The sequence below is a fragment of the Phascolarctos cinereus genome, unplaced genomic scaffold, assembly GCF_003287225.1.
Source record: "Phascolarctos cinereus isolate Bilbo 61053 unplaced genomic scaffold, phaCin_HiC Scaffold_726;HRSCAF=1367, whole genome shotgun sequence".
Classification (NCBI taxonomy): Eukaryota; Metazoa; Chordata; class Mammalia; order Diprotodontia; family Phascolarctidae; genus Phascolarctos; species Phascolarctos cinereus.
In genome coordinates this window covers 402505522-402532393 of record NW_027556098.1, presented here as the reverse complement: position 1 = coordinate 402532393, position 26872 = coordinate 402505522, and the positions used below count along the sequence as shown (strand labels likewise).

Sequence of the window (26872 nt, the reverse complement as noted above, 5' to 3'; positions counted from 1 at the left end):
TTTCAGTTTTTTCGGCCCCAGAAACGAGCATGTGTCTGTGGTAGCTTTGTGAGTGAGAATATAGAGTGTAGAAGGCAGCGGCAGCAAGAGCTGTGATGAGGTGTTGTTGAACGAACCCCGTTCCCGCTGAGCTATGAGGATCCAGGGCCTGGAAAGTCCATGTGGACAGAGCTAAAGGTATTACTATCGCTTCCTTGGGCTCAGGGAGGAACTTAATACCTGCTGCATCTTGTTGAGCGTGGTGACCTTGCCCCTAAGCTCTCTGGATTAAATAAACACTCAGGGAAACCAGGCTTCCTACCTGGCACCTTCCAGTGGGGGAGGAAAAGCCCGCATAGATTTGGTGCTAGGTCAGTGTGGGCGAGCGAATTCCTCTGCTTTTGTTTGCCTCTCATTTTAAACCTGAGCTCGGGAGGCCCAGAGAAGGAGGCAGGAGCTTAATTCCCTCCTTGAAGAGAAGAGACAGATGTACCGTGCCTGCTTGATTCATTTTTTAAAACGAAGGGATACAGGTTTCAAGGAAAGGCTAAAGAGGTCAGCGCTTAGCAGGACCAGGGGAGATCGGGACCCTGCCTCTCGCTTTGCTTTGTGGGTCTGGGACTGAGGGGGGAAGCTGCTTCCCTGGTGCAAATATGACAGGGAGACCTTGGGACAGGGGTTCCTAACCCAGCCTCATCCTCCCAGTGAGGGTGGCCCAGTCCCTGGGGCAGGAAGGCAGGCTGAGAAACAGCTTTCGCTAAAGGAGAAAAGCCCCGGGTAATCAGCGTCTGGCTGGAAGGCAGATTATTGCTCAGGTTTCTTCTTCCTGTAAGTCCCCACTAAAACCCCACCTTCTATAGGAAGCTGTTCCCCACCCCTCTTAATTCCTTCCCTCTGTCCATTATTTCCTGTTTATCCTGTATATAGGATGTTGTCTCCCCCATTAGATTGTAAGCTCCTTTGGGGCAGGGACTGTCTTCTGTCTTTTTTGATATCCCCAGTGCTTAGCACTGTTGGGCATGTAGTAGATGATTAACAAATGTTTATTGATTGATTGATATTTTGAAAGGTGGGAGTTTTTTCTTGTGAATTCTCCTGGGATACTTAGGCATTTCCTGGAAGATTGTCCCTGGGTTTGGGGAATTTTCAGTTTGCCCTTTCTCCTCTGAAAAGCAGAATGAGGTTATGGGATGATTGAGCAACCAACGATCCAAGACAATTCCAAAAGACTTGTGCTGGAAAATGGTAACCACATCCAGAAAAAGAACTCTGGAGCCTGAATGCAGAGCGAAGCGTCCCATTTTCGCTTTTTTTGTTGTTTTTCATTTTTTCTTGCTTGTGATTTTTCCGTTTTTGTTCAGATCCTTCTTTCACAACATGACTAATATAGATATATGTTTAATGTGATTGTACATGTAGAGCCTATATCAGATTGCTTGCTGTCTTGGGGAGGAGGAAGGTATGGAGAAAAATTTGGAACTCAAAATTTTACAAAAATGAATGTTGAAAACTGTAATTGGAAAAATACTATTAAGGACATAAAAAGAAAACCAGAATGAAGATTCTGTCCATCAGTAAATGCCCTTTTCTCCCCCTCTTCTGCTCTTCCCCACTCTTTCTCTCTACCTGCCTCTCCCTTTTTCCCTTTTTCTCTTTCATCTTCTTTTCTCCCCCTCCTCTTTTTCTCTCCCCCTCTATTTCTAGCTTCCTTTTTCTCCCCTCTTTTCCTCCCCTCTTTCCTTCCCTTTTTTCACCCCCTTCCTGTTTTCTCTCTTCCTCTTTTTTCCCCCTCTCCTTTGTCTGCAGTAAATAAAGATTGTTTGGCCTCTATTCTCAAAATTCTAGAGCCAGGAGGGGCCCTCTGGCCGCCTGTCTCCTGGCAGGACTGTTCTTCATCCATCCCATTCAAAACAGCAGAGCTTCTGATTGGAAGATGGTGGGGGAGGGGGATAGAGAAATCATCCAGGCCAGCAGGGCACACTGGCCCTGGCTTTCAAGATTGCTCCCATCTGCACAGACCACTGCAATTTTGATTGCACGTGCAAATGATTGACAATGAAGAGAAAGAAAGTAGGAACCAGCAGGTTTCCAGGAACATATTAAAAATGCTGTAGAGTACCTAAAAATCCCATCACGGAGCCTGGAGAGAAACAGCTCTTCTCTCCCCATTGAGCTGGCTTCTGTGTCTGTAGGGTAGGTGGGAAGGGCTTTCTCTTCATCTCATTCTTGCTTCTCTGGGAATCCTTGCCCTGAGCTGACATTCCCAGAGTCCTTTGGGAAAGAAGAGGCCCATCTCTCCGCAACAACTTGTTAATTGTAGTTGTTCAGTCATTTGAGGTGCATCCGACTCTCCATGACCCATCGAGGGTTTTGTTGGCAGAGATGTTACAGTGGTTTGCCTTGTACTTCTCCAGCTCATTTTACAGATGAGGAAACTAAGACAAATAGGGTTAAGTGACTTGTCCAGGGTCACACCAGCTAGTAAGTGTCTGAGGCCAAATTTGAACTCGGATCTTCCTGACTCCAGGCCCAGTGGGTATGTACCTGAGCAGGGGGAGAGTTAGTTCAGTTTGACTGGAATGTCAAATGCATGAAGGGAAGAGGAGTGAGGTAAGGCTAGAAAGGTGAGTTGAAGAGAGACTAAAAGACTTGAATGTCATGTTAAGGAGATTAGACTTTATTCAGGGTTTGTAGGAAGCCACTGCAAAGGTTTGTGTTTATCTATTTTAAATGGAGAGGGAAGAGATCTGAGGTGTGTTTTAGGAAGACCTCTTCCATAGTTTGGAGAATGTGTTGGGGGAGTAAAAAGGCTAGAAATTCTTTTTTTTTTTTTTTGGCTAGGCAATCAGGGTTAAGAGACTTGCCTAGGGTCACACAGCTAGTGAGTATCATGTGTCTGAGGTTGGATTTGAACTCAGGTCCTCCTGACTCCAGTGTTAGTTCTCTATCCACTACACCACCTAGCTGCCCCTAGAAATTCATAAGATAGTCTGGGGAAGAGGTGATGGATATAAAGACACTTTAAGATTTACAAAGTGCCTTCTTTTCATGTGGGCTTCAAAACCAATGAGAGGTACCTTGAAAAAATGTGCAAAAGAACGACTGTATCAATACAGCTCTTCTCACCCCCTATTTTGACAGAGGAGGAAACTGAGGCACAGAGGGGTTATAAGCATAAGCAAAGATTTAGAGCTGGAAGGAGCCTCAGGAGCTGTGAAGCAGTGAAATTACATTCTCAGGGTCACACAGCTTGCTTAGTAGATGAAGCAGGATTTGAACCCAAGTCTTCTTGCTTTATCCCTTATATTATACTCAGAAAATCTGAAGAGGTAGGATTCAAACCCAGGTCTTCAGAATCCAAGCCCAGCACTATGTACTGTGCCATACTACACAGGCTGGTAGTAGTGGGAGTAACAGCTCGTAGGCTCAGTGAACTTGGAGTCAAGAAGACCCAAGTTCCAGTTCTACCCCATATGCTTCTTAGCTGCATAAGCCAGATAATTCACTTAATCACTGTCTACCTTAGTTTTCTCATCTGTAAAGTGGAGGGTGATAATAATAACACCTACTTCCCAGACTTGTGAAGATAAAATGAAATATTTGTTTAAAAAAAGCACTTTGAAAACCTTAAAGTGCTCAATGTTGTTAGCCATAATGAGTCGCAAGAAGCGGGTAGATAGGTATAAAGTCAATAGGACTTGGCAATGGGTGAGACATGGAGAAGGGCCAAAGGTGGCTCAGCTTTCCTAGAGAAGCGATTGATGTACAGGTAGAAATTCTCTCCCACTCCCTCCCCATCCAAGGGAATGAGCCGTTTAAAATTGTTTTCAGGTGAGGCGAGTGCCAGTGTGGCATAAGGAAGACACATAATAGGAAGAGAAGGAACTACTGTGGCACTGTGCTAAGAATCTTACAAACATTATCCTGTTTGATCCTCAAAACAGCCCTGTGATGTAGATGCTGTTATCACCCCCATTTTTACCCTTGAAGAAACTGAGGCAAATAGAGGCGAAATGACTTGTCCAGGGTCACACAAATAGTGAGCCTCTGAGGCTGGATTTGAACTCAGGTCTTTGGGACTAGAGGCCCAGAGCTCTCTATTCATTACACTGCTTGACTCAGAGGACTTGGGTTTGAATCCTCCCTCTGCCTCTCACTCCTTGTGTGACCTTGGGCAAGTCATTCCCCTACTCTGAATCTGACAAATGAAGGATTCTAGAGGCAGAAGTGCCCTCCTAACCCATATAGTGGAACGTCCTCATTTTTCATATGGGGAAACTGAGGCCCAGAAAGAGAAAGTGACCTGTTCATGATCAGCCAGGTAGTAAATGATGAAAATGGAATTCAAACCCATATCCTGTGATGGTAAAGACAATGTTCTTTCCTTGATACCATGAGTAATTCCTTTGCTATAACTCAGTATGCCTTGATTTTATTGCTCCTAAACTACCAGCATTCTTTCTCTCTTCAGATAACCATAATGGGCTTTTCCTTTGGTCCTTTTCTACCTCTTGTGCTCATAGTTTTAAAGATAGGAGGAATCTAAGAAAACATAAACTGGGAAGGAAGTGGAGTAGGGTAGGAAAAGCCCTGGCCATGGAGTCAGAGGATCTGGATTAGAGCACCCACATCTGCTGCTTAAATAACCCTCAGTTGGTCACTCAACTTCCTTCTGAGCCTCAGTTTCCTCATTTACAAAATAAGGAAGTTGGACTGGATGATCTCGAAGGTCATTTCCAGCTCTAAACCCATTGATCTTATAATCCCATTCTCATACATCTGCCATAAATGTTGGATCCCCTCTGTGTCATCCCACCCCCAGGTCAATAGAAATGTTATGACTCCTTAAACATTTATTGATCACCTGCTATGTGCCAGCACTGACCTAGGCACCTCAGTTACAATGATGAAAAGGAATAGTTCTTGTCTTTAAGGAGTTTATTTTCTATCAAGGAAGAAATGTGCATAACATATAGACAAAATAAATGAGAGATAATTTCCAATCTAGGGGAGGGCACTTAGTAGGGGATGGTGTAGATCACCTCATAAAGAAGCAGGAATTTAAGCTGTGCTTTGAAGGAAAATTGGAGGTCTAAAATTCACTTTTCAGGGATGTGCAAAGACATGGAGCCTAGAGATAGAATGTTGTGTGTGTGTGTGTGTGTGTGTGTGTGTGTGTGTGTGTGTGTGTGTGTGTGTAGACAAGAAAGCCAGATTGGCTAGAATGTAATGTGTGAAGGGAAGTATTATGCGTGGAAAGGTAAGTTACAGCCATATTCTGAAGGGCTTTTAATATCCAGTATGATTTTACATCTGATCCTGGAAGCAATCAGGAACCACTGGAGTTGACTGCCTTGACAACTGACAGGCATAGAAATAGAATGGGACATCATCCTTGTGAAGAATAGAAAATAACCTAATGCTGAAGAAAAGGAGAGTTTGTGTAGTTGAGGCAAGAAAACAATTAGGAAAGGAATGGAGAGGAGGGGAAAGATGCTAGAGGTTGTTCAAATCTGGCCTCAGCCACTCGACACTTACTAGCTGTGTGACCCTGGGCAAGTCACTTAACCCCAATTGCCTCACCAAAAAAAAAAAAAGACGTAGAGGTTGACTTGACAAAACTTGGCAACTGATTGAATGAGCGAGGAGGAGTCAAAGCCAGTAGTCATGGGCCGAGGCGACTGGAAGAACGGAGGCGCCATAATGGTGATGAGAAGCTTGGAAGGGGGATGGCCTCCCAGGAAAAGATGATGAGCTCGGTTTTGGATATGATGAGTTTTGAGAGGCAAGAATAGTTTCGTTTTTTGAAAAAATCTTCATATCCCTAGAGCCGTACACATAGTAGGGACTTCAAAGCAAGTAGTTATCGAGTACAGTCATTTCAGTTGTGTCCGACTCTTCCTGGCCCCATTTGGGATTTTCTTGGTAAAGATGCTAGAGTGATTTGCCCTTTCCTTCTCCAGTTCATTTTATAGATGAGAAAACGGAGGCAAACAGAGTGAAGTGACTTGTCCAGGGTGACACAACTAGTAAATGTCTGAGGCTAGATTTGAATTCACGAAGATGGGTCTTTCTGACTGCAGACTTGGTGCTCTGTCCATACTTAGCTGCCCTAAAAGTACCTGTTGGGCCATAGAAAAAAATGAAACAGGGCCTGTCCTCTAAGAGTTGATCTGTTCGTGAGTAGGGGACCATGAGTCCACAGATCACTTTGAAAGTACAAAGTTACACAGATTGAAATAGTCAGAAACCTCAAGCCTGAGATTCAAACCTTATCTGATGCACATATAGGTGAGGGAATGGGTGAATTGTGTTCCTTTAGCAAAGCTTGGTTTTTATCAAATCGCTCTCTGGATTCAAGCATGAGGGGTTAAGAGACATTTACTACATCACCTTCCTTGTCCTGGATCTTCTGAAGCTTTTGATCGTCTTTATCAAGTTCCCGTCTTTTCAAAGTGAGTTTTCGTTGGGGTGTGTGTGTGTGTGTGTGTGTGTGTGTGTGGTGGTGGTGGTGGCGGTGGTGGTGGTGGTTCCTACTTCTTAGAAGAATAGCGTTTTTTGACCCCATTAATAATCTCTCTGGGTGACTGGCTTCACACAATGCCGTAACGGCCTGCCATCACTCCTCTACTGCCGACTTCGGTTCCATCAAGGCTGTTTGCCCACCAGGAGAGATTGGCCTCTTGTCTCTCTGGGAGACGTACAGGATTCATTTTCCTTCATACTAATGCTCAGCGGTTTTCTAATTCAATTCTAGGGCAGAAAATGTAAGGCCGGCTGGTTTTAAAAATAAATAAACGAGAAGGTGGGTGTTTGGCGAGGGGCAGCTAATTGGGTTTCAGCGCTCCTCATCTAAGAGATTAAATGGAAACCAGTCGGGTGTTCATTATTCTTGGCTCTGTCTCCAAAAATGAGTGGAGTTATTCTTGGCATTCACATGCTGTCTCCTCAAACCCACGCCGGCTCCTAGCTTTTCTGGGGCATCGATCAATCAACAACATATATTAAGTTCCTACTGTATTCAGAGCTCCATGCTGGGTGGTGGAGATGCAAGGTTCACATTAGCCATCTGGCATTTTTTTTTTTGGTGAGGCAATCGGGGTTGAGTGACTTGCCCAGGGTCACACAGCTAGTAAGTGTCATGTGTCTGAGGCCAGATTTGAACTCAGGTCCTCCTGAGTCCAGGGCCGGTGCTCTATCCACTGTGCCACCTAGCTGCCCCCACCTTAGCCATCTGGACAGATGTTCAAAGGATCATATCCTAGAATCCATTAGACTGTCAACTCATCAGGGGCTTTTGTTCTTTGGGTTGCCCAGTGCCAACCTGGTACACAGTTGGCGCTTGAATTGAATTCAGTCAATCAACAGGGTATTGGAAAGAGTATTGGCTTTGGAGTCCAAGGACCTGGGTTCAAATCCCTCCTTTGCCACTAGCTATCTGTAGGATCTTGGTCACGTCTCCTTGGATGTCAGTTTCCTTATTTGTAAAATAAGGATGTTGAACTAGATGGCCTCTGAGATCCTTTCCAGTTCTAGATTTATATTCTTATTATCCAGAATTTATTAATCATTTTCTGAATGCCTGACACTGTGCCAATTGGAATCTGAGTTGAAAAGGATCTCAAAGGTCATTTAGCCTAGCCTGTACCTGTGTGGTAATACCAACTATAGCATCCCTGACAAGTGATCATTCAACTTCTACTTGAATACTTCAGGTGACAGGGAACTCACTACTCCTAAGGCAGCATATTCCACTTTTTAGAGAGCTCTGACTGCTAGAAAGGCTAATCCTTCCTGATTCTGCCCTTTGAGAGGAGGAGAGGGAAGGTTAGAGGAGTAAAGTATCTTAGAGACTGACCCCTCCCCTTATTTTATGATTAAGGAAATGGAGGCCCCGCAAGATGAAGTGCTTGGTTTGAGGTACCACAACTAGAATCATAGATTTAGAACTGGAAGGGACCTCAAAGGCCACCTAGTCAAAAGCTCTCATTTTACAGAAAAGGAAACTGAAGACCAGAGAGGAAATGACTTGCCCAAGGTCACACAGGTAGGAAGGGTCAGAACTGGGATTTTAGCTCAGATCTTTTTTCTACTGTATTTTTCTGTTTTCCTAGGAAGTAATGGAGTTGGAACTTGAACCCAGGCCTTCTCAGATGCACTCTAATGCCCGCTATATCATTCTGCTTCCTAACCAGAAATACCTGCTGTGGCAGCAGGCTGAGCACATCTTCTAATGGTCTGGCATCATCAGGGTTAGCTCCTGGTTCCAGATGTTCCCATATTCCCTGAGGCAGCTTATTCCCTGGAGCACACACTGTCCTGTGTCTCTCTACCTCCTCTCCTCCTTCCCGTAAGGAAGTCCATCCATCCTCTTAACTATGTTCTGGCATGATTAAGTCAGGAGTCTGTTGTAAAGAGACAGAAATTGGCACTGTTCCCTTGAAAAAACCTGGAAATGCCCAACAGCCTCAGACAGTGTAGGGCTATGATTGGAAAACTGGCACTGAATATGTTACCATGTCTTCACAATGAGTGAAATGCCAGGCAGTTGGCATGTGGCCCAGCATCTTGTTTCTACTCACCCCTAGCCATGGTTCAGGGGAATTTGAACCTCTGGGAGGGGTTTTTGTATCTGTCATTCCTAGAAGGGAGAAGGAACCAGAGAGAATTCTTGTTACTATAGACTTTCGTAGATTGACTCACTAGTCTACCTTTCTAGGCTTATTCCTCCTCATTATTCCAGTCAAACTGGCCAAAATGACATTCCCCCAAGCTCTGTGTGTCATCTGTGGCCTTGTCTGTTCCCCCCATGCCTGGAAAGCCCTCCCTCCTTGCCTCTTAGAATCCCTAGCTTCCTTCTGAGTTCAACTCAGGCTCCACCTTCTATGGGAAAACTTTTGTGATCTCCCTAATGGTGAATGCACTTTCTCTCTGAAAAATATCCTATATATACTTTCTTGTTTATATGTTATATCCCCTCAGTAAGAGACTATGGGACACAGTAGATAGCCTTAAAACCAAGAATAGCAGAGTCTTGTCTCTGACTCTCGTTGGCTGAATGACCCTGGCCAAGTTGTCATTATTGGTCCTTTGTTCTCAGAGTATACCAATGACATCGTTATTCAGTCTCTTAAATGCTCTAGCATTCATGTAACACAATATGGTTAGCCATTTCCCAATTAATGGACAGCTACCCCCAATATTTCTTAAATGAATATCATCTCCCAGAGGATGCTCAACACCATAGAAGACTCATTTATTACAGTGTTTGTATCCCATGCTTGGAATGCCCTCACTCCTCCCCTTAGCCTCTGAATCCTGAGGATCCTTCAAGGCTCAGCATCAACAGAACCTTTGACACAAGCTCCTCCCTGCATCACCCAGCTAGTAGTGTCCCTTCCCCTCTAATTTACCTTGTATTTATTTTATGGCTATCTTTACATTAGTCATGCTCTCTATCCTGAGCTGAATGTAAGGCCAGAACTATTTCTTTTTTGTCTTTGCTTCAACAGGGCCTGAAACACAATAGAAGCCTAATTAATACTCCTTTGACTAGAAATATTTGAATAGTCATAGCAACCACTTTTCACTAGAACCTTCCTCCATCATCTGCCATGATTTGGAGACCCTTACCCTCAAGGACTGTGCCATTAGTGCACAAGCATTGAGAGATCCCTGCAAGCTGGAAAATCATCAAACATCAATTAGTAACAGACTGTCAGTCTTTCTGTCATTCCAGAATCATCCTCAGATTGATTTAAAGTGGGAGGGCCCTTATATATTTTCTAGACCAAGTCTTCCTTTTCCAGGGGAGGAAACTGAGTATCAAGGACATAAAGTGATTGATCTTTGGTCACTTGGGCATAATTAATCCATTAATTAGCATTTAAGTATCTACTATGTGCCAGGCACTGAGCTAGGATATAAAGACAGAAGTGGAATAATCTTTACCCTCCAGGATCTCATGGTCCACAAGTATAAGACCAGTCCCTCTAAATGCACAGAAGTGTTGAATTGTTTGGGCAGATGGTGATGGATGGTTTGACTCTGGCAACCTATGAAATGAGAAGATAGAAGAATAGAATAGGGACCAGTGGAGTGAGAACCCATGGAGAAGAGATCTGACTTATTAAAGTAGATGTAATAATAATCTCTTATATAGCTATAGTTCATTGAAGTCGCTTAGTAAGCATCTATTAAGCACCTACTACATTCCAGGCATTGTGTTATACAAAGAAAGGCAAAAGACAGTCCCTGTTCTCAAGGAGCTCACAGTCTAATGGAGAATACAACATGAGAACAAATACGTACAAGCAAGCTCATGCTCGCTCTCTCTCTCTCTCTCTCTCTCTCTCTCTCTCTCTCTCTCTCTCACATGTATAATATTTGTATATAGAAAATACACACACATATAAGTATATATGTGATAATTAGGAAATAATTAGCAGAGGAAAGGCACTAGAATTAAGTGAGATTGAAAAAACTTCCTATAGAAGGTAAGATTTGGCACTTGAAGAGAGCCAGAGAAACCAGGAGATAAAGATGAGGAGGGAAAGAATTCCAGGCATTGGGGACCACCAGAGAAAGTGCCTGAAGCCCAGAGATGGTGTCTTGTTCATGAACCAGGAAGAGGCCAGAGTCACTGGATCAAAGAATGCATGTGTAGGGAAAGTAGGTATAGGATGTTAGAAGAGTGAAAAAGTAGGAGAGAGCTAGGTTACAAAGGGCTTTGAATGTCAAACACAGGATTTTGTATTTGATCTCAAAGATGATAAGGAGCCACTGGAGGTTTACAAAGGACTTTGCTCATAACCTTATGAAGTCCAGTAGGTAGTGTAGGTACCATTATCCCCACTTTTCAGATGAGGAAACTGAGGATCAGAGAGTAAACCAATTGTCTAGGCTAGGGTCTCAAAACTACTGAGAATCAAAGAATCTAGTTCTAAGTTCTACAATAAACAAAGATGTCCATCTACCCTTCCTGTTCATCCAGAATCAGATTTCCCCTTGAGATATAAGTTCCTCCCCTTCACATGCCCAATTCTTACCTGATCTCCAAGAAGTCTAATTTAGATCAGGCCACTCCCTAACCTTCCTGGTAGAAATGCTCCCCAGGAACATCTCCAGGAGATAAATGGTAATTTGCTTCAGGACAGAACTGGTCGAGGATGGTCTTTAGACTGAGTTAGAAGGAACCTCTCAGCCTGACCAGTCCAATCCATACCTGAATAGCAATCTCTTATAGAAATCCTCCTGCATCCGCGACAGGTGGCAATCCTGCCTTTACTGGAAGAACCACCACTTCCTGAGTCCATTTAATTTTGTTTGTTTGTTTGTTTGTTTTATATGAGGCAATTAGGGTTAAGTGACTTGCCCAGAGTCACACAGCTAGTGAGTGTTATATGTCTGAGGCCAGATTTGAACTCAGGTCCTCCTGACTCCAGGGCCAGTGCTCTATCCGCTGTGCCACGTAGCTGCCCCCAAGTCCATTTATCTTTTGGACATCTTTAATTGTTAGGGTATTCCTTCTACATTAAGCCAAATTTGCCTCTTTGATTTCTACCCACTGTTCCTGGTTCTGCCCTCAGGAGCCACATAGAACAAGTCTAGTCCCCCTTCCATATAATAGCCTTTAAGATACTTGAAGATAGCCATCATGTCCTCCCTTGAGTCCTCTCCAGGGTAAACATTTCTAGTTCCTAATACCTATTGTCATATGACATTATTATAAGGTCCAATACCTTAGGATCATAAGTAAATGTAGAAGGTCTGACCTTCCGAATTTTACTTTATATTTTGAATTGACTTATTAGTGTTTACGTTGTGTCTTCATAGTAGAAGTGTAAGCTTCTTGAGGGCTAGCAATATTTCCTTTTTGTCATTGTATTTCCAGAGCCTACCTAACCCACTACCTGCCACATGCTTAACAAGTACCCTTGAATTGAATTGGATTGCATCCTAGTTGCCCTTCTCTGTACGCTCTCCAACTTATCAATGAGGTTCCCAGAGTGGAACACAATGCTCTGGGGGTGGTCCGACTGGGACAGAAGACCACCGGACTATGTGCTCTTGTTACTGGAAGCTCTGCAGCCCAAAGTCACAGTAACTTTCTCAGCTGCCATATCACATTGTCGATTCTTATTGAGCACACAGTTCACCAAAACCTTCAGAACCTTTGCAGATAAACTGCTATTAATTAGTTCATCAATGAGCATTTGTTCACTAGCTATTACATGCCAGGCACTGTGCTGGTACAAGGGCAACAGGCACAAAAATCTTGTCCTTGTGAATTTGAACACTCACCAGTAAGGTGTTCATTAATCCTTATGAAATGTCATCTTACTCCTTTTGGCCCATGGTTCTATCCTGATCTGGAATCCACTGTGTATGGGCTGGGGAGGGGGGAAGTTCTCAGCTATAATGAGTTTTGGCTCATGGGAGGAAGGGAACAGACTTTCCCAATAATATATGGGAGGAGTTTCACAGCCCTTCAGCTTCTGCCCAGGTTTGGAACTTGAAGGGCAGGGAGTGAGATTGGCCTCTTGAAGAGGGACTCAGGCTTTCCTCTGGCAGAAGAGGCTGGCAGCATCTCTCAGGGCTTGGTCTGCTGTAACTCTTCCACCCACCCTGTCTTGCCCTGCCCAGAAGACTCTAGGACCCAGAATGAATAATCCAGTCTGGGGGTGGGGAAAAGGTCACTGAGTTGGGACTGAAGTCTCCAGGACTTCTCTCTCTGAGCTGGAGGAAGAAGTGAAGGGGTGGTAAGATGATACGACAGACCAAAGAGGTCTGTTGATCTTGGTGAGCAGCCTGGAAGAGCCCATCATCCAGATGGGAGCTGTTTTTTGAGGGACAGGGTGTGACTGGGTGACTCCCTGCCTCCAACCTTCATATCTTAACCAGTCAGGGTGTGGAGCAGGTGGAAGCCTCTGGGGGCCATGGACCTGACTCCTCTGCTTCTCTCCCTCCTGGCCCTGTCGCTGCCAGTTCCAAGGCAGAATGAGGCTGTTTTGTATCCTCTCAGGGAGCAAAACAATGGAGAGGGAAAAAATGTGGCAGATTTTCTCTAGGCTCTGTAAGTACCACCATCGAGGCTTTGAGAATCTGCTGTGAGTATGGAAGAAGGTAAAGATAAGCAGAGGTGGAGAAGAGAATTGCTAATCCAAGGATTCTTAGCCTGGGGTCTGGGCAGAAATTCCAATGGGTCCATGAACTTAGATGGGAAAAAATTACATCTTTATTTTCGTTATAACCGATTTCCATTGTAATTGTGTGAATTTTATTTTATGCATTTAAAATTATTATCTCACAAAGGGGATCATAGGCTTCACCAGATTGCCAAAGGTTTCTATGACACAAAAAAGCTTAAGAACCCCTGCCCCAGGCCATTGTCCTTGACTATTAGTGAAAATCTGCTGAAAAGAATAAGGCATGAAACCCAGTTTGGCCTGAATTCATTATTCCCATTTTTAGACTGAACAAGTCAATTGGCTGCATTCCTCTGGAGTTACTCTCGATTTTGACAAAGAGAAAAGGAGTTACTGGAGGGCATTACCCAGGCAGCCAGCCCAGAAAGGTAGATCGAAGGGTGGGAGTGGAGCAAAGTTGGCTAGCAACAGCCTGTGTCTGTCTACGTGGGGGAAGATCCTCAAAGTAAGTGTGTTCAAAGAGAATGAGTTCACCAAAACAAACTTCAAGCCTTTCACAACATGCCACATCAAACTTGAAAGAGACCTTAGAGACCACTGTGACCAAACCTCCCATTTTACAAAGGAGAAAACTGAGACCCAGATTAAGGGAAGAGACCTGAGCCAAACACAGACAACTAGTGAGAGGTCAAACCTGGTACTGCAACCCAGGTCTTTGGACTCTCTGACCCTGGCACTTTGCATGTATGAACCATCTAGCAGCCAGGGCACCCATGTGCTGTTCCCTGAACTTGGTAACACCAGAGCAAGGGGGTATTGGAAAGGAAGAAGGATCGCTGCTCCTTCTTTTTCTCCTCCTGATTTCCTCAACCAGAGTTTCCACAGACTAAATCCTCTGACAGGCTGGGGCTGCAGCCAGAGTTATGGATTAGTATCTAGGAGGATTTGGGATTTTGGTTAAACATGGGTCAGGAGGGGGTGGGAGGGAGCTCTCACATGTAGTCCTTCACTCAACCAGGACTGTTGTGACAAAGTAGAGGGCTTTGGCTGTTTCTTTGGGCTGCGCTCTTTCTTCCTGACCCATTTCAACAATGGGAAGAGGACTGGGACAGGCTTCAGCATCAGGAAAAGGAAGTCCAGCCAGGCTTGGGAAGCTGGTGGGTTGAAAGGAGCTCTCCCATCCCCCAGGAGTAGAGATAGTATTGGGGGAAAGCAGCTGGTACCTGGAGCCCTGACCAGGCAGTGGCGAGCAAGGGCAGAAGAGGATGAGAAAAACCTTTGGGGCAGACTCTTGGGATCCTCTGAAGGATTCAGCTCACTTGTGCAACTGTCTGCTTCTTTTGGGTAATGCCAGCGACTTTCAGTAACCTGGTACAAATGGGACCAGTATTTTACAGGAGGAGGAGGAGGAGCAGAAATGAAGTTGTCTGACCTGGGACCTCTCTTCTAAGTGCTGAGGCAGATGCTAAGGTTTCTTTTAAGAAAATGTTGGATTTTTAATGGAGTCTTCAGGAACCACGGCAGCTTTTAATTGAGGGGACTCAATAATCCTCAAGGTTGAGTGGGGCAAAGATGGTTCTGGGTAGTTCCAGAGGGAACATAGCAGGATGGTACATCTGTCCCATCCTTTTGGTCTTTCCTTGCCTCGGTGACCTGGTGACTGACCTGCCATCACTTTGGCCCAGCTGGGAGAGGTGAACTATTCGACCTTCCTGACATGGCTCTTGGGAACTCTCCCTCACTCCGAAACAGGGGGACAGTGGCCTGCTTAGCAAAGGAGTTTCTCTGGGTCGGAGGGAGCATCGTGGTTTCCCCAAAGTGGAGACTAGGCCAGTTCGGTAAGAAGGGGAAAACCCAGCCTCACTGGGTTTTATGGTATGGGTACTTTGTACTACAGTACAAAGTAATGACACCTAACCTTGGGATAGCACCTTAAGGTTTGTAAAGTGTTCTATTCGTTTGATATAAAGTCTCAAATGTCTTTATTTCATATTCCCAGGGTATGTGGGGTATTGGAGACAGATCCCTACAACTGGGGTTAGGGACAGTATTGACTAAGGATTTCTGGTATCTGAGTGCCTATAGTCTGAGGATAACGATGACAATAATGAAGACGAAGATGGTGAGATTTTATATAATGCTTCAAAATTTGCAAAGCAATTTACAAATATTATTTCATTTGATGTTCGTAACAACTCTGGGAGGTAGGTGCCATTATTTTCCCCAAATTATAGTTAAGGAAGCTGAGGCAGGCAGAGGCTAATTGATCGCCTCAGGTCACACAGAGCTGAGAGAGGTTTTGAACTCAGCTCTTCCTGCCTCCCAATCTATCCATTGTAACATCTAGCTGCCTTGAGATCTAGGGCTGGAAGGGATCTCAGAGGCCATTGAGTCTAACACTTCATTTTATAGATGAGGAAACTGAGGCTTTTCCAAGGTCACACAGGGATCAAGTGTTTAAGGTGGGATTTGAACCTACATTCTCCAACCCATTGCTTCTTCTCTTCTCTCTCACTGGGTCCTGGTGAATGTCTGTTCCTTTCAGCCATCCAGACCTCTGGTCTATGTTCAGATATGGGAATAAATTCACATTCTCTGGAGTCATTAAACAATCTTGGTATTCTCTCTCCTGTCTCTGGACTCACTGTCTATCTTGTCTTGCCCTAAGCTTCTTACCATCCTCTCCTTGGGCACATTGTTCTCACTCTGAGGTTTAGGGAAAACTCAGCTGGGTGGGATCTCTGGGTTTACGGCTTAGATTAGGTGTTTAAGTGGCACAATGGATAGAGCCTTTGGCTTGGAGTCAAGAAGACCTGAGTTCAAATCCAGCCTCAGACACTTCCTGGTTGTGTGACCCTGAGCAACTCTATTCACCTGCCTGCCTCAGTTTCTTCAACAGTAAAATGGGTATAATAATAGAACCTACCCCCCCAGGTTTGTTGTGAGGATTAAATGAGATAGCATTTGTAAAGTGCTTAGTACAGGGCCTGGTACACAGTAGGGGCTTAATAAATGCATATTTCCTTCCCTTCCCCTCTGTTCTAGATGGCCTTCAACTCCAACTGTAACTGGGTCAGCATCTGTCATAGGACCATAGATTTAGAACTGGAAGGAAACTTAAAAGTCACCTTCTCCAATCCCCCTCATTTTACAGATGAGGAAACTGAGTCCCAGCATCCCAAGGGAAGAGCATAGATTTTGGGGGGGGGGTGGAGTGGAGAGGAAAGGTTGAGTTTCTCTAGAGAAGGACCCTGGGACCACATGCCCCTGAAGTGCCAGTCCCTTCTCTGACCTGGCCTGGGACACCTTTCTGACCAGCTGGTCTTTTTCCAATGACAATTTCTACTTGCTGAACCTTGGACCTTCTTCAAAGCAGATTTCCCCAGAGAGAATTCCTGATCCCCTCGGTGAATATAATCCCTGGGCTTATCCCAGCCTTACTGGGAACATTTCGATATGGTTTGTGGTTTCCAATATATTTTTCACAAATGAGATTTTTTTTCTCCCACCCTCCAATAGATGGTTATTTTTCCCCTAACCAATGTATGTGGCTTCTCCTCCCTCCCCCTTCCTTCCTTAAGTCAACATTCTGAGCTTTTATCTTGACCACCAATAAGCTTTATACAGAAAATGGAATTGCTGAGTTACAGACTGGGGTCAAGGCTAGAGGCTCCATGGCACAGGCTGCAAGGAAGCCCTGGCTCCTTTCTGAGGGACAGTGAAAGGATTGAACTCCAGGGAGGTAGGAAAGGACAATTGGCTTGGGGTCTAGGGGCTCAAACACAGGCCTGGGCTCCTAGAAAAGCCTTATTTTTTCTACATGTGTGCTCTTGTCTGGAGAAATGGATTGATGCTTGCTTGAGGACTTTCCCCAAATTTAGGGATGAAGGTCCAGCTATAAGGAGGGAATTGAAAGCAGAAGGCCCTGTAGAAATTCCTTAAATCTTAGTCCAGGTATTCTAGCCCTGGTTGGGTAGCTCTATGAGGAGGAATCAGGGACATTCAGGGGTTCATGGTCTGAGGTTCACAGACCGCCCTCCCCCCAAGGATCCATCGATAGATTTGTGAACTTGGGGAGGAAAAATTACATTCTCCTTTGTTCTCCTTTATATTTGCTCCTTCTACTGTATCTCTCTGTCTGTTAGTGAATGCCTGTCACTTGGCAACCTGATTCACATTCAGATATGAAGATGTATTCATGTTCTTTGGGGTCTGGAAATAATTCTGGTAGTCTCTCTCTTGTCCCTGGACCCAATGTCCATCTTGCCTTGCTTTAATTTTCTCCTCATTCTCTCCTTGGGCATACTATCCTCACTTGGAGATTTGGGGAAACTCCTTAAATATGAACCCCTTAATTCTGAGAAACAGTCCAGAGGTTTCCCAAGACTGCCCAAGGGTTCATGATTCAGAAAGGGGTGAAGAACCCTTAGAGTAGAAAGGGATGGACTAAGTCCCAGAAGATTTGGGTACAAATTCTGGGCCGGCTATTTCTTATTCAATTTTACAAACATCTATTAAGTGCTTATGGTGTGCCATGTGCTAGATGCTGAGGCTACAAAGATCAAGAATCCACCCATGCCTGCCTTCAAGGAGCTTACATTCCGTTGAATAATGCCTGGCATTTATATAGCCCTGTAAAGTTTTCAAAGCATTTCTGAGCCTCACAAGTAATAAGTGAAGTATGTAGGAACAGCAATAGTGACTAAATCTATGATCTCATTGGCTTAGGAAACTCCCAGATGCAGAAGCTCTCTCCCAATGTAAGTTAGCACCTGCACTGGTAAAGGGATGACAGTTTAGAAAGTCTTTAAAAGTCTCCTAGAGCGCTCAGACAGTAAGACAAAGGCAAGACTTGAACCCAGGTTTTCCTGGCATTGTGATAAGCTACCTCTCATGATTGAAGAAACAGGTATTATTGTTCCCATTTTTCAGATGGGGAAACTGAGGCATGGAGACTTAAGTAATTTGCCCATAAGGTGTTGCACAGCTAGTGTCAGAGGGGAGATTTGAATCCAGGTCTTCTAGACTCCAAGTCCAGTGCTCTTTAAGCCTTTGGGGGGAGGTCCTCTAATGTGGTACCTGTAGGAGGGGATTTGATCCCAGTTAATTTGGTTGTCTTTGGGATTTCTCCTCTGGCCAGAGTTGGGGTGGGGAGCTCCGTGCTAGTGAAAAACAGATCCTTTGTCCTAGCCCCAACTCAGGATTGTTAGTTCTCTTAGCAGTGCCCAGGCTGAGCCTGGAGCCCAGCTCTCATTACCACGTTATTTTATGGAAAGTTATACAAATTGAATCAGCTCAGCCAATGGCAGAGGGATTAGACTTTAGCTACAATCTACAAGGAGACTGATTCAGCAGGAAGCAGCTCCCTTCCACCCCCTCCCCACTCCCGGACCCTTTCTCAGAACCAGCTACCAGCCTCCCGGCTTGATAGCTTTAAAACTCGACCTGTGACTGCCTGTCTCTCTCCATGGTATTACTCTCTCTTATGACTAGCTAGGTCCAACTTTGAATGGGGGTTGGGAGAGAGGGTGATTCTTCAGTAACTCTGTTCATTAAGGCTTGTAGGATCAAGGACTCAGCTGGAAAGGATGTTAGGGCTTATCCAGTTAAACCCCATTCATTTTACAGATGGGGAAACTGAGGCCAAACAAGTTTGACCAAGGCCACAATGGTATTGAGTGTTACAGCCAGAGTTCAAACTCAGATCCCTTGTTTCCAAACCATTTTACAGATGAGGAAACTGAGGCAAACAGGGTTAAGTGACTTGCCCAGAGTCACATAGTGTCTGAGATCGGATCTGAACTCAGGTTTTCCTGAATGCAGACCCAGCACTCTATCCACTTCACCATCTAGGTAACAGTACAAGAGCTAATCACTGCACACCAGCAATCTAAGATGGGACAGGGCGCTCCCTTTGACAAGGGCTAAATGTGAGATGCAGATAGTCAGGGTGGAAAGAACTTGGAGGAGAGATTAAGACTTGCTGAGGAAGGGTTCCTTGAAGAGGTAGGCTTTGAAGGAAGGTAGGATTTTCGCAGGAGGTGAAGAGAAGGAAGGGGATTATAGGCAAAGGGGAACCATTTGAGGAGAGTGGCTGGGAAGGAGAGTATATGTCTATCTGACTAGGGAGGTAAAATTTGCTCCAGGGGTAGGAGGCACCCTCCCCCACCCAACAGTCACCTAGTATGTAGTTTCTGTGGGACAGCATCCAGCTGTGTGACCAAGGGCTGGCAAAATGCTTCTCTGGTTGGCTTCCTTGTTCATCCTTGCTAATTCTTCTGTCCTGCTCTTCTGGGCCCTAGAAGGCCCTAGAAGTTTAGGGACCTTCTCTGAGTGATAATTGCCGCTTGGGGGTGAGGGATAGGGAAGAGGAGTCTTTGACTGAACACCTTCTATAGGAAGCTACTTAATTGCAGTGCCTTTTAATTATTTTCTATTTATCCCATATAAAGCTTACTTTGTATACTATATTTGTTTGCATGGTATCTCTCTCATTAGATTTAAGCTTCTTGAGGGCAGGAACAGTCTTTTGCCTTTTTTCGTATCCCCAGCACTTAGCACAATGCCTGAAACATAGCACACACTTGACAAATGTAAGTTGGTTGATTGAACACCCATAGAGAACAATCAGCTCTTGAGGTTGGTGCCCTCTCTAACCCTGGAAGTCCTAACCTTCCCCCAGGGCTCTCTTATTCGGGCCCATGGAAAGCCTGGGATCATGAGGAGGGCTCTGGTAAATCTAGATCAACCTTTCTAGTCTTGCTTCATCACCATGCCTTTGTCCAGGATGTCCCTCCTGCCTAGGATATTCTCTCCCCTCATGTCACCTCCTGGATTTCCTGGCTTCCTTCAAGCCTCAGCCCAAATCTCACCTTCTGCAGGAGGCCTTTCCTGGTCCTCCAAGCTGTTAGAGCCTGCTCCTCTCAAATGACCTTTCGTCCACTCTCAATTTATCCAGTATGCACATAGTTGTTTGCATGTTGTATTTCCCACTAGACTGTAAGCTCCTGGAGGGCAAGGTCTGCGTTTGCCTTTATTTGTATCTCCAGCACTTGGCAGAGTGCCTGGTATGTAAAAAACCTTTAATAAATGCTTGTTGACTTGGCATGGAAGGTTTATCTTTTGAGGTGACCTAGCCCAAATCTACCTCCCCCCCATTTCATAGAGGGAAGCTTGAACTAGAAGACCTCAAAAGAATAGTAACTTGAGGCAGGCACTCGGTACTCCATCCTGTTGCCAAGTAGGCAGCTTAGGGGTGCCATAATGCCCAGAGTGCTGAATCTGAAGTCAGGAAGACCTGAGTTCAAATCCAGCCTCAGACACTTACTAAGACTGTGACCCTGGGCAAGTCACTTAACCTCAGTTTCCTCATCTGTAAAATGAGGATGATAATAGTAGTGTTTACCTCCTGGGGTTGTCATGGGGATCAAGAGGGATTATACTTGTAAGGTGTGCTTTGCACATGAGGTATATTAGTACTGAAAGAAGTAATGAGGTGATGAGGGGTAAGTGGAATGATTCAGAGAAACTTCGAAGCTTTCACAGAAAGTGTGGAAGGTAGGATTTGGGGTGGGATCTTATATTCATAAGGTCATAGTTCTAGAGCTTGGTGAGGGGGAACCTCAGAGGTTCCTAATCTGACCCCTTCATTTTATAGATGAGGAAACTGAGGTTTAGAGAAGTAACACCAATCTAATCCATCCTTATTTTTTTAAAAAAATAATTATTTGCATTTTTTCATTTTACGTCACTCTGATGTCTGAATATTTCCATCCTGCCTCCCCTGTGAAGCAAGACATCTGCTTGTCACAATAAGAAAGAAAGCAGGTTGTCCTAGAGCCCTTCCCCACCCAACTACCACCACAAGGAAGGGAGAGGAGGCATATTTTCTAACTTTTTTCTGAGCCAAGTGGTAATCCCTTTCATTTTACAAATGGGGAAACTGAGGCCCAGAGCTGGGAAGTGGCTTCCCCAAGGTCACATACAGGCCTGTGAGCCCCCACTCCCAGGTGAATGAAGAGCCCGGGGCTGTCAAATTGAAGGCCTGGTTGTCTGCCAGGGCTCAGGAACTTCCAGCTGCCTTGATGGGCACATCTGCCGAGAGCCAGGTCTGGTCTAGGCCCTTCTCTGGGTTCTAGCCCCATCTGCTTGGAATCAGGAAGACTCATCTTCACAAGTGCAAGCTGTGCACTGATGAAGGTGCTCCCCTGGCAGCCTGCTCTTGCTGTTTCAGCAGCTGCTGCTTTGTGAGTCCGGTGTGTGTATTTAATAACCTTTTTGCTGTTAATTTTTAATGTCTCTGCTGTCCTGAGTAACAGCCTCATTTGAAAGCAGTTTGTACTCGAAAATGCCTCTCTGAATTATTTATGGGAAGATGGCTCAGTCAGCAAGTTATACTTGGTGGTGGGGGAGGGGTAGGAAGAGGTGGCTGATGTGTAGTATGAAGGCGTAGGAATTTGGAACCAAAGACCTAGGTTCTAATCCAGTCACTACTTGGGTCAGTCAGCCAGTCAAGGAGCAAGCAAGTCTTTATTGAGGACTTAACTAGGTGTGGGGTATAGTGTGTGCTAAGCCCTGTCAATACACATAAAAACAAAAGGAATCAGGATCAGAGCAGGTGGGGGACCTTAGAGGTCACTGAGTTCAGCTTTCTGATTTTACGGCTAAGGAAACTGAGGCAAAAGGAGTTAAGTGACTTCCCTGGGATTACACAGCTAGTAAGTGTCTGAGGTGGGATTTGAACAAAGGACTTCCAATTAAGAAGTCCAGTGCCTTAACCACTACACCACACTTTCTCTGTGTGATCTTGGGCATCCCATTTCTCTCTGAACCTCTGAGGGTTTAGATGACCAAAAGCCCTGAATGAAGTGTCTCCGAGTCCAGGAAAGGGAACAGATCCTATTTACCTAGTGAGGTCTTTGGACAGCTTCACAGCTGACATCAGTCAATCAACAAGTGTTTCTTGTCCGAGTGCAGTAAGAGGAAGAGGGGAATAGCAGGAGGAGTCAGGATTCTGGGGGATGAGTAGGGGCCTTGCTGCTCAATCATTGTATTGTCTTCCCTTCTCTGGGCCTCAGTTTCCCCTCTTCTGGAAAATTCACTAGTATATTGTTCCAATCCAGCTCTATCATTCATATACATCCATCCATCCATGTACATACACACACACACACACACACACACACACACACACACACACACGGTGCCAGGGACAGCTAGGTGGTACCATGGATAGAGTACTGGGCCTGGAGTCAGGAAGACTTGAGTTCAAATCTGACCTCTGACACTTACTACCTGGGTAACCCTGGGTGAATTACAAGAAAAGCCCAAATGGGGTCACAAAGAGTCAGACATGACATGACTGAAAAATGACTCAAAACACTACCCTCTAGTGCTTAAACATGTCGGGCACCATGGCAAGTGTTTTACAATTATTATCCCACTTGATCCTCACAACAAAGCTGGGAGGTAGGTGTTATCTCCATTTTATAGATGAGAAAACTGAGGCAAACAGAGGTTAAATGACTTGACAGGAGTTGCACAGTTCTATGAGGGATAACAGGAGGAAGCATACAATCTCAAAGTCAGTGCTAAATTTTAGATTAGGAATTCAGAAGAGAAGGAGATGAATGTGGATCTGGGTGTGTTGGAAAGGCCTTCCGCTGGACCCTAAAGACCTGGGGAAGATTGTGGAGTAGTGAATGAGCCCTGATTTTAAAGTCTAGGAACCTTGTTCAATACCTGCTCTTCCCACTTAGTGCCTGTGCGATCTTGGGTAAATCATTAACCTTCTGGGACTTGGTTTCCCTCACTATAAAATGAGGTTTTGTTGTTGTTCAATTGTGTCAGACTCTTTGTGACTCTTTGTGACCCCATTCGGGGTTTTCTTGGCAAAGATAAGGGTAAGAGAAGCTCTTCAAAGAAAGAAGGCAGAAGTGTGAAGTGAACTCTGAAATCCTATGCTTTAAATCCAAGCAAGGACAGTTGACAAGAGGAAGGGACTGGTCCCTAGGAACTAGAGTAACAAAAAGGTCTGGACAGACTCGGGGTAGGGAGATGGTGAGAGGCTTGGAATCCCCTTCCCTGTGCACCTCGGATCTGGGGATACCTGAAGACCTTTTGTACTCTCTTCCCAATTCCAGAGAATGGCTTGAGTATGTAGAATAGATTGCCATGTAGAGGTTCAGATTTCAGGAGGTGACACAGGCATCATCAATTTTGTCTTCTAGAGATGCTTAACAATAAGGAATCCAACTTTTTAAATGAGCAGAAGTAGAAAGCCCACTGAACTGGGAATCGGGAGACCTGGGTTCAAGGGTTAATGGGGCTGATGATAGGTATCTGCACTCTTTCTCAAATGGGATGTTGGGAAGCAATGAGATAATGGATATAAAAGTCGATTGAAGTTTGCCACAGGGGAGAAGATGGAGAAAAAGAGAAATTGTGAAAATAAAATGTAATTTAAAAAATATGTTGAAAAATGTGAAATGTTAAGTAAATATAAATAATGACCATCAACATGGTGGGGGGAGGGGCAAATTTGATTTCATCAATTTCTCAAATTCCTAGTGTGGAATCTCCCTCCACCAGTGCAGATTGGCAATTCCCCTGTAACATAACAACAACAACGACAACTAACATTTATCTAGCACTTTCTGTATTCCAGGCACTGTGCTAAGTGCTTTACAATTATGTCTCATTTGATCCTTACATCAGCCTCGGGAGGGTAGATGCTATTATTATCCCCATTTTATAGATGAGGAAATGAGACAAACAGGTTAAGTGACTTGCCCAGGGTCACACAGTGTCTGAGGCCAGATTTGAAGTCAGCTTTTCCTGCCTCCAGCCCCGCTGCTCTTTCACTGCACTATATTAAAATTTCCAAAGTGTTTTACATACATTCTCATTGGAGTGTCAGAATAACCCTGTGAGGTAGGATCATCTCCATTTTACAGATGAGTTACATAGCTAGTAAGGTCAGCTAGGTGGCTCAGAAGATAGAGTACCAAGCCTAGAGTCAGGAAGACCCATCTTTCTGAGTTCAAATCTAGCCCCAGACATCTATAGCTGTGTGACCCTGGGCAAGTCACTTGACCCTGTTTGCCTCAGTTTCCCCATCTGTAAAGTGAGCTGGGGAAAGAAACAGCAAACCACTCCAGTATTTTTGCCAAGAAAACCCAAACGGACATGACTGAAAACGACTAATCAACAACATAGCTAGTAAATGCCAGAGGCAGGCTTTGAACCCAGATCTTCTTGTCCTCCAAGTCCAGGACTCAGTCACTAGATCCTCCTGCTCTAATTGCCAAAGGCCCTGTAGAATGTCCACTGAGAGGCCCAGACTTGCCCAGTATCACACCACTGTGTACCGGAGCCAACACTCGCACCCAGATCTCCCCAGCTCCAAGCCTGGCTCTCTAGCCACCATCCTATGCTGCCTATAATTAATAGAAATTTAAGCCATTGAGAAAATCCTTTAAAGACTTGGAAGGTCAGAGTCAGAAGTGACCTTCGAGGTCCTCTAGCCCTATCATCTCATTTTACAGGGGAAACTGAGGCCCATGAAGAAGGAATGTATCCAAGGTCCCAAAATGACTTGATGTAAGAGATGTATTTAGAACCCTGATGTCCAGACTCATAGTTTTGTGCCATTTACCTGTCTGAGGATGAACAGTTAAAAGCCCCTATGATCTAGGCCTATATGCAATCAAACAGCTTGGGTTTGAATCTTGAGCTCTTCCCCTAGTTGTATAACTCTCAGCAAATCAGTTCACCACTCTGGCTCTCTGTTTTCTCCTCTGAAACAAAGGCAAAGGTTGGGCTATCTAAGGTCCCTTCCAGCTCCTAAGTGTGTGATCCTATGAAGGCTGAGGCTGACACTGAACTGATCTGTCCCCTCTCTCTGTTTGTTTCTCTAGTGGAAAGATGCATCAGTTCCATGCAGGCCGGGACTCAGATGGTCAAGCTTCGAGGTGGCTCTAAGGGCCTGGTTCGCTTCTACTACCTGGATGAGCACAAGTCGTGCATCCGCTGGCGGCCATCGCGGAAGAATGAGAAGGCCAAGAGTAAGTATAGCGCCTACCCTTCCATTTGGGTCAATCCTGATGTGAATTTTAGGGAGTAAGTCTTCTCTCGCCTCTCTCCCCTCTTTACTGTCTTCCCTCCAACAAACTAGCCATCCCTGGCACTGACCCTGCCCTCCAGGCAGGGAATGAGGAGGGTATCCTGAGCAGTGCAATAGGGGGACTATTCACAAGGGAAAGGGAGAGCAGTAGGGCTCAGCCCTGTCACGGTGGGCTTGGCCAGCTCTAGAGGAGTAGTTGGATTCTGCATTATGATGGAGACCTCCAGCTCAGGAATGCTAGACCTCAGTAGAAAGTGATCTTAGAGATCATCACAGGTTCACAGAATCCAGAGTTGGAAAGGACCTTAGAAGCCATCCAATCCAACCTTCTTATAGTTTATATGAGGAAACTGAGACCTAGAGGTGATGGGGCCTTGTGCAGCTTCCCACAGGCAGGAAGCAAGGACTGCTATGCTTTCACATTTGTCTTCCTTATTGACTAGGACAGTGCCTGGCACAAAGTAGGTGTTTAGCAAATGTTTGTTTGAAGTAATAACAGTTGACTTCTCATTGCGTTTTTCGTCAAGTACTTTCATTATCTTACATGAGTCTTACAATAACCCTGTGTGTTGGGCACTAAAGGTAGAATAATCCCGTTTTAAAGATAAGGAAACTGAGGCTCAGAAAGTTGAAGCGTCCATGAGTGCCAGAACTAGAATTTGAATCCAGATCTTCTTAACTTCAAGTCCAGCACTCATTTACCCTACCAGGGCATCTCAACATTTTTTAATGTCATGTTCCCCTTTTGTAGTCTGCTGAAGCCTCTGGACTCCTCAAAACCACGTTTTTAAATGCACTAAATAAAGCACATGGGATTACAGAAGAAACTATGGATATGGAAATAACAGTTATCAAAATATTTTAAAGAAAAACCAATGCATGGAAGCCAGGTTGAGAACCCTTGTGCTCTCCCCATGCTTACTTCCCAGAGCTAGGACTAGAAGCTTCAGGAGCTGGATGTTGGCAAAGAGAAGTGGGCACCAGCAACTCATAAATTGGCTCCTCTGTAAGCAAGGGGATTACAGGGTTGGAGAAATGGGTTAGGGGGACAGCAGGCTCAGAGCCGCTGCTTTCCATCCCTCCCATCACTGGAAGCTGCCAGAAAGAACAGTGCAGACCCAGGGCTCAATTTCATTGCTATGCACTGAATCTACACGCCAGATCTGAAACAGTTCAAAAGCTTGGCCTTCCAAAGCTAGGGCGAGAGCACATGGCACTTCTACTGCTTCTGCTTAGGGAATCAGACCAAGTGGTCTGGTAGAAGATCCTTTCCAGCTTTAAAATCCCAAACGCCAACAAACAAACAAACATGAGCCCCACCATCCAAGGGTATATAGGAAGGATTAGCCACACTTCAGGAAATAGTTAGGGGACTCTTGTGGCCAAGGAATGGTTAAGCAAGATGACTTTGTCAGTACTAAGAAAAGATGAACACAATAAATGTAAGTCTGGTTAGGACAGGGCCAATCTGGGAAGGCTTCGTGAAGGTGACCTTTTATCCCTTCGAGGAAAGCTGGCTTTGAATTCCCACACCCACCATTTAGGAAATGCTTGGCTTCCTTCTCTAAGTTGAGCTCAAGCAATAACTTTCACATTCCTTTGCTGATCCTCCTTCCCCAAT

The 26872-nt window shown here is 44.9% G+C and overlaps 1 protein-coding gene across 1 annotated transcript in view; it reads left to right on the top strand.

Moving 5' to 3' along the window:
• The window catches only part of PLCH2 (phospholipase C eta 2), a 341798-nt gene that overhangs the window by 202544 nt on the left and 112382 nt on the right, over positions 1-26872 (top strand). Inside the window, 1 exon segment of the mRNA XM_078145756.1 lies at positions 25046-25192. Within this exon segment, the coding sequence (XP_078001882.1) occupies positions 25046-25192 (147 nt within the window).